At 36.6% G+C, this 17,450-nt stretch overlaps 1 protein-coding gene across 2 annotated transcripts in view; it reads right to left on the bottom strand.

Moving 5' to 3' along the window:
- UACA (uveal autoantigen with coiled-coil domains and ankyrin repeats) overlaps positions 1 to 17,450 on the bottom strand; it is a 147,934-nt gene that overhangs the window by 19,111 nt on the left and 111,373 nt on the right. For both annotated transcript variants that reach the window (XM_055536856.1, XM_055536858.1), the window contains 8 exons: positions 16,113 to 16,201; positions 14,414 to 14,478; positions 13,547 to 13,604; positions 7,669 to 7,739; positions 7,460 to 7,566; positions 5,740 to 5,921; positions 4,478 to 4,515; positions 1,589 to 1,657 (listed from right to left, as the gene is read on the bottom strand). In XM_055536856.1, coding sequence (XP_055392831.1) covers positions 1,589 to 1,657; positions 4,478 to 4,515; positions 5,740 to 5,921; positions 7,460 to 7,566; positions 7,669 to 7,739; positions 13,547 to 13,604; positions 14,414 to 14,478; positions 16,113 to 16,201 — 679 coding nt within the window. The remainder of the gene's footprint in view (positions 1 to 1,588; positions 1,658 to 4,477; positions 4,516 to 5,739; positions 5,922 to 7,459; positions 7,567 to 7,668; positions 7,740 to 13,546; positions 13,605 to 14,413; positions 14,479 to 16,112; positions 16,202 to 17,450) is intronic.

A 17,450-nucleotide genomic window follows, 5' to 3' on the forward strand; every position in this document is an offset into this window, starting at 1 on the left:
CATCTAGAAATAGAAAATAGAAGAAGAATATGTCATTTTAACTTTTGCCAAACACCTCTCAAATTAATGAGCTTAAAAAAGTGAAGAATATTCTTACACTTTGTTAACCTAATCATCACTTCAGTGCTCTGATAAAACATTTAAGGCTATAGTTCACTTTCTTAACACTACTTAGTAAACTATAAAATCCTCCCAAATTGCTTTTGTTTCATTGTACAGAAATGGTTATTCAACTTATTTTTTTTTCTTTTTCTTTTTTTTTAATAATTTTTATTTTTTTTAATTTTATTTTATTTTTAAACTTTACATAATTGTATTAGTTTTGCCAAATATCAAAATGAATCTGCCACAGGTATACATGTGTTCCCCATCCTGAACCCTCCTCCCTCCTCCCTCCCCATTCCATCCCTCTGGGTTGTCCCAGTGCACCAGCCCCAAGCATCCAGTATCGTGCATCGAACCTGGACTGGCAACTCGTTTCATACATGATATTTTACATGTGTCAATGCCATTCTCCCAAATCTTCCCACCCTCTCCCTCTCCCACAGAGTCCATAAGACTGTTCTATACATCAGTGTCTCTTTTGCTGTCTCGTACACAGGGTTATTGTTACCATCTTTCTAAATTCCATATATATGCGTTAGTATACTGTATTGGTGTTTTTCTTTCTGGCTTACTTCACTCTCTATAATAGGCTCCAGTTTCATCCACCTCATTAGAACTGATTCAAATGTATTCTTTTTAATGGCTGAGTAATACTCCATTGTGTATATGTACCACAGCTTGCTTATCCATTCATCTGCTGATGGACATCTAGGTTGCTTCCATGTCCTGGCTATTATAAACAGTGCTGCGATGAACATTGGGGTACACGTGTCTCTTTCCCTTCTGGTTTCCTCAGTGTGTATGCCCAGCAGTGGGATTGCTGGATCATAAGGCAGTTCTATTTCCAGTTTTTTAAGGAATCTCTACACTGTTCTCCATAGTGGCTGTACTAGTTTGCATTCCCACCAATAGTGGAAGAGGGTTCCCTTTTCTCCACACCCTTATATTTTAATGGTATTTGTCACAAAGTAAACCATTTAATTATGGCTCATCTTCCAATGCAACCCAAATAATAATTATTTTTTGAACACTTTAATGAACATAAAAGGTAAAATTACTGTGTGGATAACAAAAATTTTTTTAGTCAAAATTTTAAAATTTAAGAAAATGTTCAGATTTTGTTTTATTCACAGTGATAATCATTTTGTCATTACAATTAATTTTCTGAAATACAAATGTATGATTTATGGCCTAAAACAGACATATTTATATCAACAAAAAGTTATATAAAGTTATTTACTTCCTAATGTATATTAAAACAATACTTACTGTAAGATAATACTGACACAAACATTCATATCAAAAGTCAATTCTTTTAGAAGGAATTATGCAAGAAACAGAATCACAAAACATAACAAGCTTTTCTTTCTGCCCTTACTTATCCACACCACTTCCCATTTTTGCTTCCTTTCTTGTCCCAAACCTCACTACAAACAACACTGGAATTCTCTGCAAAGGAAGATACCAATGTTTTTCTTTTTACCTGAATGTTTTGATGCTCCCTCTGATTTGACTTCGTATTTACTTCATCTAGCATCTGAGACAAATTTCGCTTTGGTAGAACATATGAAAACACAGGTTAGCAAGTGTGAGAATAAAGAAAAGTACATTTTGCTCAATAGGAAATACACACAATTAGTGACTTTCAGCTTATCCAAGTTCTAATTTTCCTGTACAAAACACAAGGTGGCAGTGTTTCCACTTAAACTCCAGATGGAAAAGATTTACCAACGTAGGTTTTAAATGAATCAAATATAGTTTATTTTTAAATACTAAAAAATAACAGAATTTAGAAATCTCTATTATTAACTATTTATTTTCACCAAAGTCACAAAATTTTAAGAAGAAGAATTTATACTAGAGGCAAAACTCAAGTTATACTAAAAAGCATCAGCTACTATTCCCAAAACAAGGGAACTGGTATTTAAAAAGAGAAGGGAGAGTTATATTAATATTGAAAGAAAATACGGAAATTATTTCTTTGAGTACTGATGAAATAAAATATCAAAGGGTGTGATAAGAAAGAGACAGACAATGCACTGACGAAAGCTACATGAAAGACTTCTAAATGACTTGGCTGGTACGTGATCTGTTTCTGTACACTTACTGCTTTGAAACTTTATTCCAGCTTAGAGACTTGCTTTAATAAAAACACAACACAATCATTAAACAAGAGAGAAAATAACCTTTTTTTGCCCAAATTGATCTGTAAATCTACACAATAATTTGAGAGCTAAAAAACCAAATAAAAAAGTAAATGCGTTAATTCTCTAAAGTAATTATGTTTTGCATTATTTGTTGAGTTTTGTTTAATCAAGTGTTTATCATTCAAATGAACCTGGATTTGGAATTAGAGGGAAAAAAAATTACCATTAAGATGATACTTCGTATCCACCGTTTGGCCCAAACTACATTTCTAGCTTCATTGCTTCTACCAAAGGTCCGTTCTCATGTGGAATCTGACCAGTCTCATCATACCATGTCCTGCCCTCGCCTTCCCTTCTGGTCCCTGGCTCCTGTCCCTCTGTCCCTCTACTGCCCCTTGGACGTGTTAGACACGTTCCCTCGTCAGAGGCTTGGTACTTGCCATTCCCTCTGCCCTTGAGGCTTCACCCACAGAGCCCTTGGCTCCCTCTTCACTTCCTTCAGACCTCTGCTGGAATGTCACTTCCTGACCACACCATCTAAAATAGCTTCCTGCCCTCTGTCTCTGCCTCCCCTCATCCTGTTCTGCTGGTCTTCAAAGCATCTCCTAGGATACTAAATACCTATTTGTTTATTATTCATCTCTCTCACTAGGCTGGGAGCTTCATGAGAGCAAGACTTTGAACACTGATATTCCCAGCACTTAGAACAGTAATGGGCATAAAGTCAGTAACTGAATACATCTTATTTTTAAACTATAGGCTTCTTAATAACAAGGATTACATATCCTTTAGTTCAGAAACAAATCCTATTTATAACAGCTATTATAAAATGTATTGAATAAATAACTGAAATAAGTTTCATTGTTCTTAGTAGAATATTAATTCCATGAATTCATTTAGATAACTTCTTCATTAAAATACCATTCCCATATTAATATTCAATAATTCTTTCTTTTAAATCCCTGTATATTTCAGAATCATTTTTCTCTGAATCTGGGTGAGATGACTGGTACAGTTATAAGAGTACACATTTTATTTCCCTCTACCCCAACTTAGGTTATCTAAGGAGACAGCTGCTCCAGATGGAAAAAAAGTGACAGCAGACATGACCCATGCATGGACATATCACTTAATTCTGATGGACTGAAAGGGCAGCATGCTTTCATACAGCTTTCAGATTCAGATGCGGGCTACAGAAATGATGCAGAATGATGACAGGATGGCTGAGAAGGTACCTGATTACTTTCTCTTCAGGGTTTGGAAGTGTTCAGGTCCTTCTCACTAGAGAAAAGCTGAAAGCCTGGAAGGGAACAGCCAGCAGAAGAGGAGAGTTGCCTACACTAGCTTTGGGCAAGATGGTTAGAGTGCGTAAAGCAACCCCACTGGTTTTAACTCAAAGAGGTCAGGGGAAATAATTAGACATCTACTGAGACACAAAACCAGGGTTAAGTAGTGATTTGATAATTAAGTTAGTGCAAGGGATGAATTACTTCATGTACTGTGTTTTTTTAAAAGTCAGTGTGAAAGTCGCTGAGTTGTGTCCGACTCTTTGCGACCCCATGGACTATACAGTCCATGGAATTCTCCAGGCCAGAATACAGGAGTGGGTAGCCTTTCCCTTCTCCAGGGGATCTTCCCATCCCAGGAATCAAACCCAGGTTTCCCACATTTCTGGAGGATTCTTTATCAGCTGAGCCACAAGGGAAGCCCCTTTTAAAGTCAAGTCCTCATTAAATTAAATACACACAGCAAAAAAGAAAACCAAAATGTTAACAGTGGCATTGAAATCACATATATAATCTTTGTTGAATTGTTTTCTTCACTTCTTGTTGCACTGACAGAATTTTCCCACATCAGGATATATTTGGTTCTGTTACTAAGTGAGAATAGGAAGCTGTCTACGGTCTGCCAGACTAACATTTATCATCAAAGAATCTCAACAAGGCGCAACATTTCACACTTGAAAGTGCTGGATGTTCAAGACCAGCGATCAGGAGGTTGCTTATTGCCCACTGGATACATTCACTGTAATTCAGACCCACTGTTTCAAGCCGAGCGACAGTATCTGTATAAAGCCTCAGGATCTCATGACCTAGGTTCTACATGGGCATGATTAACTGAGAAGAGAGAACAACATGAATTTAAACTCAAAACAGTTAAACATAACTATTAACCAGGTTTCCTAAGCACTTTACTTAAATTGTACAATATACATAATTTTTAACCTGTTGTAAAGATGGTCCTTTCTTCCAAAGTTCTCTCCCTGAAGATTTAAAGAGAGGGAAAGAGAGGAGAAAGAGGAACAGTGAGACAGAAGGTTAACTCAGGTAGATTTCCATTCCCTAATTATATAATTAAGTCAATATTAAAGAAATAAATTTCTAAGTTTATTTATAGCTTACTACCTTACAGTTAAACAATAGTGAAACATCACTTTTGCCTATCTAATTGGTACAGTATTTTTTTCCTATGATAACATCCATGTAGATAATATGCAATGCTAGGGAGGGGAGGGAGGTGAAAAATGCAAAATTGAAAACACTCCTAAATGAGAAGGCAACTTGTTGATATATATCAAAAGCTTAAAAAAATGTGCATAACCTGAAACCACCTGACTCAATTTCTAGGAAGTGATTCTGCTGCTGCTGCTAAGTCACTTCACTCGTGTCTGACTCTGAGCGACCCCATAGATGGCAGCCCACCAGGCTCCCCCGTCCCTGGGATTCTCCAGGCAAGAACACTGGAGTGGGTTGCCATTTCCTTCTCCAATGCATTAAAGTGAAAAGTGAAAATGAAGACACTCAGTCATGTCCGACTCTTAGCGACCCCATGGACTGTAGCCTACCAGGCTCCTCCGTCCATCGGATTTTCCAGGCAAGAATACTGGAGTGGGTTGCCATTTCCTTCTCCAGGAGATCTTCCCAGCCCAGGGATTGAACCCGGGTCTCCCATATTGTAGGCAGGCACTTTACCATCTGAGCTACCAGGGAAGTGGCAGAATGAGTGGCTAATTTTACTTGCTGTGCTTTTCTGTAATTTCCAATTTCTCTTTAATAAGCATAGAAATGTACTTGACACAAGTATTCAATAAATCTTGGTTGAATATTTTATATACACGTTTAAACAATGATTCTTTAAAATTTTTTGAGTATAAGACCTTAAATCCCTCACCCCTCATCAAAAAATATGTATTAGTAAAGCCCTTTATTTGGGTCTTTCTTTTCAGTTCTTTAATTACTCCACAGTAGAGTAGGGTTGACTGGATAAACTAGACAGTAAATGTAACACACACTGCCTCAAAATGAGTGACTAAAGTGTAAACCCACACAGCTCGGGCAGAGAGGGAGATGAACCAGTACTGCTTAAGGTAAGGAGTGTTTTGCCCCTTACAAATACTGTAGCTCTACCATGTAAATCTTAAAAAGCTGTTCTTTATTAGCACGCTTTATTAACTAGCACTTTTCTAATGACAGAAAACTGCTGGTACCTTTGTTGGAATTTTCCGATGCAGTCTTCAGTAAGGTTAGAATGTCCAGATTGTCACCAATTCTCGCATAGTAAGAACTGTCATGGCCAAGGGCGTCCAGCAAGGTCACATCAGCGCCGTTTCTGATTAAGACTTCTACTGCATCTTTGCAACCATACTCGCATCCTAGCATGAGAGCAGTCCTACAAGGGAAGACGGAAGAATAAAAGACTATAAGAAGGATCCAAAAAATATTTCAGAAATCTCTTTCAGAGGCCCCATTCTTAAAGAACAGATATGACTTTAAAAAGCTATATTGTTACACACACAGATTTGACTTCATATTTTATATTTTAACTCCATTGCATTTATAAAAACATGTGCTTGTGTCTTAGTTTGCAGGGCTTCCCTTAGTTTACAGTGGCTCAGATGGTAAAGAATCCTCCTGCAATGCAGGAGACCCAGGTTCAATCCTTGGGGATCTTCCTGACCCCCTGAGAAGGGAATGGCTGCCCACTGCAGTGTTCTTGCCTGGAGAATTCCATTGACAGAGGAGCTTGGCAGGCTACAGTCCATCAGGTCACATAGAGTCAGACATGACTAAGCACAACACAGCAATGAAAAAGAGACAAACATACTTGGAAAAACATAAGATCTATTAAATAAGACATTATATACATGGATCAGCCAGATCACACCTCTCTGATCTAAAATTTATTTTTATATCAAATTTTATTAATCTTGCTTGGAGCCAGATTATAGCATCACAAAAACAAAGTAATATAAAAAAAGTCGCTTTCTTAAAAATCACACTTATGATTTAACTGCTTAAGAATTTCCTCCTTTGGGATGCCTGAACAGTAAAAACGATCAGAGCTATAAAATCTGACATCCAAAGACTATTACACTTATCTCCTTCCAGTGAACTGCAAACAATAGAATACATGTTTAAAAGAATAAAATTAACTGAAAAGAAACCAATAATTTTACTAGTGATCATCTATAAAAGTCTCAGAAACTTGTCATAAATTACTATAATGCTTCACCTGGTGAAATGGGCATATTTTAGATACTTTGTTGTCAGAAACTCTGTGACTATAAACATCAGAATTACAATACAGCAAGTAGCATGATACACTAAGCCCAGAAAAGAAGACAGGGAGAAATACAGACAGAAATTGTTAGTGTACACCAATTGAAATAACATCAAATACAGATGCAGAAGTAAATGAATAGAATCTGTACTGGGGTACGGAAATGAACTTAGTTTCAGAGACGGAGGTGGCATGGTGCCCAGGTAGAAAGGAGAGAAAACACCTTGAGAAAATCTACACTGAAACATGTCCATCTCCAGGACAGCCAAGAACTCCTTTACTCTCAAAAGATTCACTATTGAAAAAGTAGATTGTAGATGTAGCTTTTTATTCTTCTTCCTTATTTGAGCCCATTTCACTAAAGGTTATTTTAAAAGTTAAAAATAACTAGGATATAATTCCTCTTTCTTCAGTTCTTTGACTCAAACACAGGCCGTAGTCACTGCATATATTTCGAGTTCACCCTCTCATCATCCCCTATTTCCCTCTCCCCTCTTCTTCAGCCAATTCTGAAGAAAAATAAGTAGTGAACGCTAATTCCAAGGAAGGGAGAACCACAGGGAGTAGAAAGGCCAGGTCACAACAGCAGAGCTTCAGGATCACTGGGCATCCAGCTCGTGTCTAGGGAACCTTGATAAAAGAATTACCTGTTCTGTTTGTCTCTGGAATTAATATCCGCCCCTCTGTCTATCAGCAGTTGACATATTGTTGGCCTACACATCTGGGTAGCCAGAACAAGCGGTGTCCGCCCATCCTAAGCAACAAAAAAATAAGACAGCATTAAGACAACAGATCTCCCAAAATGTGAAAGTTAGAGCCCATGAGTTGAAATGACAATAAACATAAAGTGACTTACTACGTCTTTGGCATTCACCGAGGCCCCGTGGTCGCAGAGCAGCTGTATGCTAGAAGGACAGTCTGCCATAGCTTTGAGGGACAAAAGAAGATGATAAATGGTGAACATCTGCTGCTAACACGTGGTGTTTTGCAAGACCCATATAAGGCCTAAATTCTTCAATCCCTAAAATACCAAGCTTTACATCCTCCACTCTCAGTTTAGCACTAAAAGCATCGATTTTTCTATCTGAAAATGGATTGGACAAGATCATTTTGTAAGTTTTGTATAATTTATTAGAACCAAGGAATACTGTCATTCTTATAGAAGATAAGAATATACTGCTGTTCTAAGGGTAAACACCGACAATGAAAATCTTAACTTAAATTTTCTATTTAGAATATATTTTAAAATATAGCTATAACTGACTGGACCCTTGAAGTATTAGCTGAGTTTTTTTTTTTAAAGAATCATATCCTTTCTTTTTTTTTTAAATAGAAGAGCTACAGTTAATAGAGTATGACTCATATAGTTCACATGCCCTGAAATCAAAGCAGAAACTGCAATGTCTGACCTTAATTATGCAAAAATCAGGGTCATTTTGCTAAAAATTATATTACAAAGTCACATCATGCTTCTCTGATTGACATTGGAGTTCATTTTTGTATCAGGAAAAAATGGCCAAATTCATAAAATGTGTTTCTACTTCCCATGAGTTTTTACAGATTTTTATGAGTTGATATTAGGTTATCTGCACAAAACAACTAAGTTAATGTTCTTTTTTTTTTTTTTAGATAAAATTCAATAAAGTAAAACCAAACATACATTAAAAAAATCAAGTAAATTTTTCATTTCTGATGTCTTTAATCCGGCAATCTTTTATATAAAATAAACCATCAACCTTTTAAAAAAGATAAAACTGAAATCAAATACATTAATTCCAGAATTATGAAATGAACAACCATTCAGGTCCAAATAATAATGAACAAATGTAATGGATAAAAAATTTGAGAGTTATACCATACTGCATAAGTCAAGTCAGTATTAGAGGTGCTATGATGGAGAATGTTAGCTGTTCACCGTTCTTCCGTGGTAATAACTGTGCCGGTCACAGCGTGGTTCACCTAGACCATAGGTGCCAGTCTCCTCTGCATGCAGGCAAGACTACATGAGTTAGGTCGTGCCAGTTGAGTCTGACTGGAGGGATGTGTGCTACCTTCTGAGGCTAGGGCTGCAAAATGTGGTTATACATTCCTCCATAATCTTTCTCTTTCCTGTTAGCAGGAAAACAATACCTGTAGTCAGCTTCACCCTTAAAAGAGGACAACACCCCAGGCAATGGCAGAACTGCAAAATGGAAGATATCTGGGTCCCTGCAGGACCATATGGAGCAGAGGAACAAGCCAATCTGATCATCAGGGCTGGGACATGAAAGAAACTGTGTTTTCTTAAAAGCCAATGTTATTTTGTCACAGTGGTAGAATCTTATCCCTAATCAAGACAAAAATTGCTATTGGGAGTCAGCTGCTGCTAATAACTAAACAAATAACTAAATTACATGTCACCAGTTTACTGGATGGATGCTAGGTAGTCAGTAAAATGTATTTCAGGCTAGGAACCTTATGATTTTTCTCGTGCTGTAGCAAAACATTTGCTAAATTTATCTTGTGTTCCAATTTAAAAGGTACACCATGTGACTATGGAACCTTTCTAGGTGAAGCAACAGAAAAGAGCCAAAATTTTAGTACATCTTGACAGCTGCTTACTGCTTTTAGTAAGGGATTTTAAGAAAGTGATGAGGTTAAGCAAGAATTAGTTATGCACACTGTTGGAAGCAAACAGAGTGCCTAGATATTTGGGACCTCACAGGTATAGGAAGCCAATTATTTCTCTATACCAAACAGCACGATCTAAAATTATTGCTGGGCACAACTTTTCTCAAAGACTGCACAATAAGGAAAATAAAGAAAGGGGGGAAAAAAAAGGTCCAGTCCTGGAATAAAGATCAAATTGAGGATACTATATTCCTATACAAGACTGTTATTTCAGATGACTTTGAGATAGCAGTATTAAAATGAAGTAGAGAACAAATGAACTTATTTTCAAAACAGAAGCAGAGTCACAGACATAGAGGACAAACTTACGGTTACCAGGGGATGGAGGAGAGGGATAAACTGAGATTGGAATCAACATATACACACCACTCTACATAAAATAGATAACTAATAAGAACCTACTCTATAGCACAGGGAACTCTACTTAATACTCCATAGTGGACTATATGGGAAAAAAGTCTGAAAAAAAAAAAAAGAGTGGCAATATACATAACTGATTCACTCTGCTGTACACTTGTACACTATAAATCAACTATACTCCAATAAAAATTTTTTAAAACCTTGTAAATTAATCTAATGTTCTACACTATATGGAACATTTTATAAATAAATAAATGTTCTAAATTTTGGCCAAAAAAATAAAATGAGGTAGAGAACCATGAAATAAAGACAAGAAATAAAGGAGGGTTAAAATTTTTATGTCCAGAAAATAAATGGTTTCTGGTATATGAAAGTGGCTGGCAACAAACAGGCGAGAAACTTACCAAGGTTTTGAGGGAATGAATATACTATCCCCAAATCCAAAAGCCCAGGCAGCTAAACCAATAACTCTTCCTGCACTTAAGCTGCCTTTATAGAAGGCATACCCTCCAGCATTTATTTGTTTATCTGTGTCTTAGAGTTTAATAGACAAGTAAGAACCTCCGAGATGGCAGCGCTAGGGCCCACAGATGACAATGACAAGGGATTTCTCACAGGAAACAGAACCAGGGGGGCACATGGAGCAGTTAACCAAGAAATTTACTCCAAGACCTCAGCTGAAAGCCTTTGCAATTTTGCTCAGCAGCATCTGATACCTGCTATTGATTAGTGATTGCTGTGTATTTCCCAGTTCTCCCTTTTTTGAAACAGAGACTTTAGTTTATTTATCCTGTTCTTGTTTCATCGCTATATATTATGAACAGTAGACTTCTTTTCTTTGAGTTTACAAATTGTTGGACCAGGAAGAGCCATTTCAGAGCCAACAAGAGCACAGCACCCAGAAGCCCAACGTTGAGGTGGCCTCAGTAACTGGATTGGTTATGTATCCTCTCCTTGGGGAGGGGGCAAAGGTTCTATGTGTGGGAAGTAGTGGCTGAGGGAATATTTGGAAGGCCAGAAGGCTGGACTGTGGCGACTGTTACCAATCTGTTCTCCCCTTCTTCTACAGTGGAGCAGCTGGGCCTTGACTAGTTATCTAGAGATTACATTTCTGGGCCTCCTTTGCAGGCCACCAACTGACTTTTCTGTTGTTGATGGATTATGAATAAAGGGCTATTTACCACTTCCAAATCTGGGCCTTAGATCACGGGCATTTGCTCCCCCAGTTCTCCTTCCCTTTGCTGCTAGCTGGAACACGGGTATGACTACAATCCAGCTGCAATGACATAGCTGAGAAAGATACCAGAGGAAAGTGGAGCAACAAGATGGAAAGAATTCAGTGCATGAAAGACCTCAAGCCTCGTGCTAACCTATATACCACTCAACATTTTTTTAATAAGCAGCTGGTACTGAAGTTCTTTTATTACATCAACTCAGTCTTCATTCTAACTTCATCAATATACCTAATGAATAAATATTTAGATTTCAATTGGTTAAGTTGTACCAGTTTTAAAAACAAGGATAATAAAATATATAATATACAAAAAATTATACACACTTAATATATACATTTTGATGAGTTTGGACTAAAGCATACATTGTAATACCATCACCACAATCAAGATACTAAACATATGGATCACTTCCACAAATTTCCTTGCGTCGTTTTGTGTGTATGTGTTTTTGGGGCTTGAGGGGTTTTTTTTGGTGAGAATATTTATCAAAATATTCTGTCCTCTTAATATATTTTAAATTATACAATATCATGTCATTAATAATATGCAATACATTATTATAGTATATAATTATCTAAATTCTTGTATAATAATTATACCTCAGGTATTTAAAAAAGTAAAAATAACTGAGGAAAGCTGAACACTGAGATGATATTAAAACTATTTTCAAACACACTAAGTGTGATAATGATATTATATTTAGGTTACAAAATAGAATCATTATCTTTCAAAGATAAAAACTGAATTGTTTATGGATAGAATTATATGTTTTGGATTTGATTTAAAATATGTCAGGAGAGTAGAATAATGGGTAGTGGTATAAATAAATCAAGATTGGCCACATGATCACAACTGTCTAAATTGGATGAACAGTATAGGGTATTTTAATATCATAGTTCAACATTATGTTTGAAATTTTCCATAATAAAAATTTTTAAATAATTTAAAAAACATGATTATTAATAAGGTTGGATGGATTAAAAAATAACTATGAAAAGGTGGTAGGAGAAGACAAATATCACATGACACAAATTCATACTTCATTAAGCAGCAAAATCATTTTAATATTTCTATCAAGCACAATAAATTAGTGCTACAGAAATGAATTGTATTTATTTTATGGTGTCAAATTTAAACAAATCTGTTTGGTGATTCCATTACTACACAAGCTTGATAAGTATATTACATACGAATCTAGGCTTATTTTTTTTAATTACTTAATTATTTTTATACAAGTAGCAATACAAAATTATCATAAAAATAAAAAACTCACAGAAACTCACAAGGGTCATTGTGAGGTTCAAATGATAATGTATGTAAAAATGCTTTGCGAATAATAGTACTCTGTTCCAAGATTTTTAAAAATGCACTGTGTAAGAGATTAAACTATCATAAAAATACATATTTTTTTAAAGGAAGAAAATCAAGTTATGAAAGTTTGAAGGAAATTTGAAGTATAATACATTTTTCAAGGGACCACTCTACCTACCACATTATTCCATATACATGAAAGGAAACAGTATGGGTTTTTTTTTTTTCCTCCTTTTCTTTGAACTTCTATTTAACTAGGAATTTCAGTCTTAGAAGAGTCCAGCCAGGGGTCAGACTATCTTACATTCCAAAACTCCTTAAATATTTAACTTTTTCTATTCATTTTCTTTAAGACACCTAAAATAATGCAGATAAACTTTGATATTAATAAAATCCTTGAAATTACTAATATAAATCTCTTTTAAAATAGAGCACATTACAATGATATCAGATTCAGCACTGATACCTCTAAACCAAAACAAGCACCACGACCATTAATTGAGAAGGTACTACACGCCAGGCACTATTCATGATTCAGTTATAACCAGTACTGGGCTTCCCTAGTGGCTCAGACAGTAAAGAATCTGCCTGCAATGTGGGAGACCTGGGTTCGACCCCTGGGTTGGGAAGATCGCCTGCAGGAGGGCTTGGCAGCCCACTCCGATATTCTTGCCTGGAGAATCCCCATGGACAGAGGAGCCTGGTGAGCTAGTCCATGGGGTCACAAAGGGTCAGACACGACTGAGCGACTAACACACAAGGCAGTAGCATTATTAAGTTCGTTCAGTAGATGAGGAAAATGAGGTGCAGACACGCTCATGAGGTAAATACAGTTTTTAAGAAAGAGAAAAGTCTTCCTTCTTCCATTTCTCCTACCAGTCCCCAAGCACACACATGTATTTACAGCTCCTTGAGAACAAGGTCATGGTTTATTCATCTTTGGACTCTCAGTATCTAGCATCTTGGCCCATAAATACTGTCTGAATGAATCTTTTTAAGCTGTACAATCTACCCAATTTCAAACTTGAGTAAATAAAAAATTCATAACATTCTGTTTCTCCATGGATTAAAAAAATATATGTATGTTAAACTCTGAAGTCAGTTTAAATGCCCAGCCATTTTAACAAAGATTTATGTCCAACTGAAACCTTTGCTTACCTGCATCATGAAGTGCGGTTCTTCCCTGCAGGTCTACATGTTCAGTGGGACAATTGTACTGTTAAAACACAGAAATTTAGTCATGTCAGGAAGTTTTATTTTCAAATTAAATATCATGATTCAAATGAACAGCTGTTATTGCATCTTAAAAATACTGCATTTATCAAAAACTCTAAAGAGTACTAGACAAGTCATAAATATTTTGACATGTGACAAATACAATAACATCATACTATAAATTTGACAGTATTCCAGCAAACAGGAAACATATGGTACATTGCAATAGCATGGAATATAGAAACGGCTCTTGTTTGGGTTTTGCTTTTTTTCCTGTAACGGTTAAAACTTGAACAATTGAATCAGAAAAAAACAAATGAGCTCTGCTGTGAAACTCTACAGCAAACATGTTCAAGGAAACGTGTGACTAGACTCTTCAACTAAAAACTTAATCTAGCCCACTAGTTCACAGGACTTTGTGGTTGCCCGATTACAAGCTTAGCTAATGATGCTATTATACAGTCTGACTTATTGGTGTTTATACAGAAACATATAGATCCTACGCTGTGCCACTTCATCTCAAGTCATATACCAGACCACAGAAAATTCCAATCTCTAGCTAATGTCAACAGGAAGGTCAAGTCTTTGTTGTTTATTTTTAATACACTGAGTTATGCAATTCACTTCCCTCAGAGTTTTTGCTCTTTATTGTTCACATTCTTTCACAAACGATGGAAAAAATATTATGTAAGCTAACAGTCAAAGCTAGCCTACTATTTTCTTTGATCTCAAGTCCCAAAAATGCATTGAAAACACATCTACTATTTGCAGTCCAAGTAATAAAGTCAAAGTATTAACCACTTTTACTACCTGTAGAAGTTTTTGTAGACACAGTGCATGCCCATACTTTGCAGCCAGGTGAAGAGCGTTCCTTCCTAGAAAAGAGATCATTTTAAATATATGATAAGGGTTATTTTCTTCACATGTGAATTCCCCTTAAAAATGTGATTGATTTTTCCAAAATCAGTTGACAGACAACTTCATTTATAGGCATGCTTTAGGTTTGCGCTTTATTTGCACTGAAGGAAGGAGGGCAAAAATCACTCAGACTGGTCACGAGGCAAAACATCCAAAGCAGAAAGAACACAGACAAAAACAAGAAAGACATATGTCGGAGTTGGAATCAGCACAATACACACATAAAGTTTTATGAGTTCTGAAAAGGTATGGTTAGTCCAAAATTTCTAAAAATGAATATTCTGCATCAATGGAAAACACACACACGTGTGTGTATATATGTGTGTGTGTGTCTGTGTGTAATAAACAGTTTTTTCTTCATTCAAAGGTGGCAAGTAAATCAAGTTTGGTCTTCAATTAAGCGTTTGATGTACCTTTAGGTAAAGATTTACCTCACTAACTCATCTGTGATGTCTCTCTTTCTCTCCCTCCTTGCCTTCCATTTCCAAACAGAGCTTTATTGTCCACACATGAAGTCACAGGATAAAACATTAAAGTTGTTAAGGAAACTCTCTGCTCTAGGTCAACTCCCATATTTCACTGAATAACAAAGTATAAGTTCTAGTGATTGTCTATATGAACGGAAAATTAAAACATTCACTAAAGAAAAGTGATAGCTATATTCAAACACTTAAAGTCTATCCTGTGATATGCAAACAAACTAATGCTATAGTATTTTAAAAGACAGACATAGGTATGACTAAGTTTAAGCAGGAGGCCTGTCTAGAAGAAATAATTTTTTATAAACATAGCTAGCTAAACAGACCAGGTCTCCTCATGAGGCCTGACGGTTAAGAACACCGACTCTGACTGTGACTCATACACAGAAGGACCCTGGCACGTGACTTAACAACCCAGTGCCTTGCGGACTCACTGGCTTGATGTGAGGATAAAATGAGTTACTACATGTAAAGTGCTTAGCAGAATAGCATCATCTATTATCATGTTAAAAAAGCATCATCTATTCTTGTTATGATCACTATTGGTGATGCTGTTATGAGGCAATTAGTTTCCCAACAAGTCTAACCAAAGGCCAAATGACCTCAGGACAGCAAGAATGTATATACTGAATAGTACATGCATGTGTGGTGAGTTGCTTCAGTCACGCATGACTCTTTGTGACCCCATGGACTGTAGCCCGCCAGGCTCCTCTGTCCATAGAATCCTCCAGGCAAGAAAACTGGAGTGAGTTGTCACGCCCTCCTCCAGGGGATCTTCCTGACCCAGGGATCAAACCCACATCTCCTACGGCTCCTGGCATTGCAGGCGGATTCTTTATCACTGAGCCATGAATAGTACATAAGTGTAAATTAAATGGCCCCTATAGATTCTTTTAGAATCCTAAAACACTACTAAGACAAGCCCTAGACTTCAGGTCTCCATCTGCTAATCTGTTCAGTCATGCTTTCTGCTACACTGCCCTCTCCCCCACAATACCTCAACTAATTAGAAACAAAGTTACGGCCTTCTCTCCGTAAAGCACATTTAAGTCTGCCTGAGAGTCTATCAGTGGACAGCGCTTGTCTTCTCTGTACTCTGGAGGCAAACATACCTGCGGGGTCACTGGTTGTAATATCAACTCCATGTATGAGGATGGCATTCAAACACTCAAGATTGCCCTTTGAGGCCACAACATGAAAGCTAAACGAAAAGAAAATTCTGTTACGCCATGGAGACTACCCAAGGTCAACTTTAATGTTCCATTCATGCCATCTGATATTCAATGCTCCTACATACACACATGTACACACGTGCATTTTAAAGGCTACACTAAACACCTACATATTTAACACAAGAAAAAAAGAAACATTTCACATTACTGAAAAACTCATTTTAATCCACATTTATATCACTACCCCTATAGTTTATTGTTTCAATAACAGAGGCACTGGTATTTAAACCTTAAATGCACTGAAAATTTTCTATCAGATTATTTACTTAATTTCAAATATACGGAAACTGCCAAAACAAATGAAGATACCACAGAATGCTAAGGCCAAAGAGAGATCAAGACACTTATCCATCTCTTTAGAATTATCATATTAAAGCTGACATAGAAAAGTTTTCAAAACAAGCTAAGCTATACTTGAAAGCCACAAAAGATCTGGCATCATCTTCTTCCCCCAAAGTACTACCACATAATTCCTCCTTTCATTCAAGAGATCTGTGTGACTGGTTGAAATTTCACACAAACAGGCAGAACTGAACACTTTTTCTAATAAGGCAAGGAAAGCCTACTTAAAAACATAACTTTAAGTCATCAAGTATTCAAGATACAGGATAAAATATCCCAGTGTTTCTTTGATCATCTAATACTTTTTCTTCATGAACAAACACAGAAATACTTTGTGTGCATTAAGAACTGATACTGTATGTAAATACAGTAGGACTTGTTGGCAAAGGACATTGAACTCAGGCCATAAACAAGTACAGTAACCACTGTGAAGATGCCAGGAGGTAAAGGCTCAGCAAGGTGCCTGGATACGGACACACTCGGCAGCATACCCTGCAGTAGGGGTCTTCCCTCACCATACCACTTAAAAATTTTACACTTTCCCACTCCCTAAAACCTTAGTACTCCTAGCTCCCTCATCCCTGCTTTCATTATTTTAAATGTAATTATGCATTTTCTAATATATATAAATTCAAATTTTATTTTCTTTATGGTCTATTAATCTCCTCTAAGAAAGCAGGGATTCTTGGCTGTTCTGCTTCCTATTATATTCCCAGAACCAATTAAAGTACCAAACAGATGTGTTGTTTTTTATTCACTAAGTCATGTCCGACTTTTTTGAGACCCCATGGACCACGTAGCCCACCAAGCTCCTCTGTCCATGGGATTTACCAGGCAAGAATACTGGAGTAAGTTTTCAATTTCTTCTCTAGGGGA

The sequence above is a fragment of the Bubalus kerabau genome, chromosome 10 (assembly GCF_029407905.1).
Source record: "Bubalus kerabau isolate K-KA32 ecotype Philippines breed swamp buffalo chromosome 10, PCC_UOA_SB_1v2, whole genome shotgun sequence".
NCBI classification, from domain to species: Eukaryota; Metazoa; Chordata; class Mammalia; order Artiodactyla; family Bovidae; genus Bubalus; species Bubalus kerabau.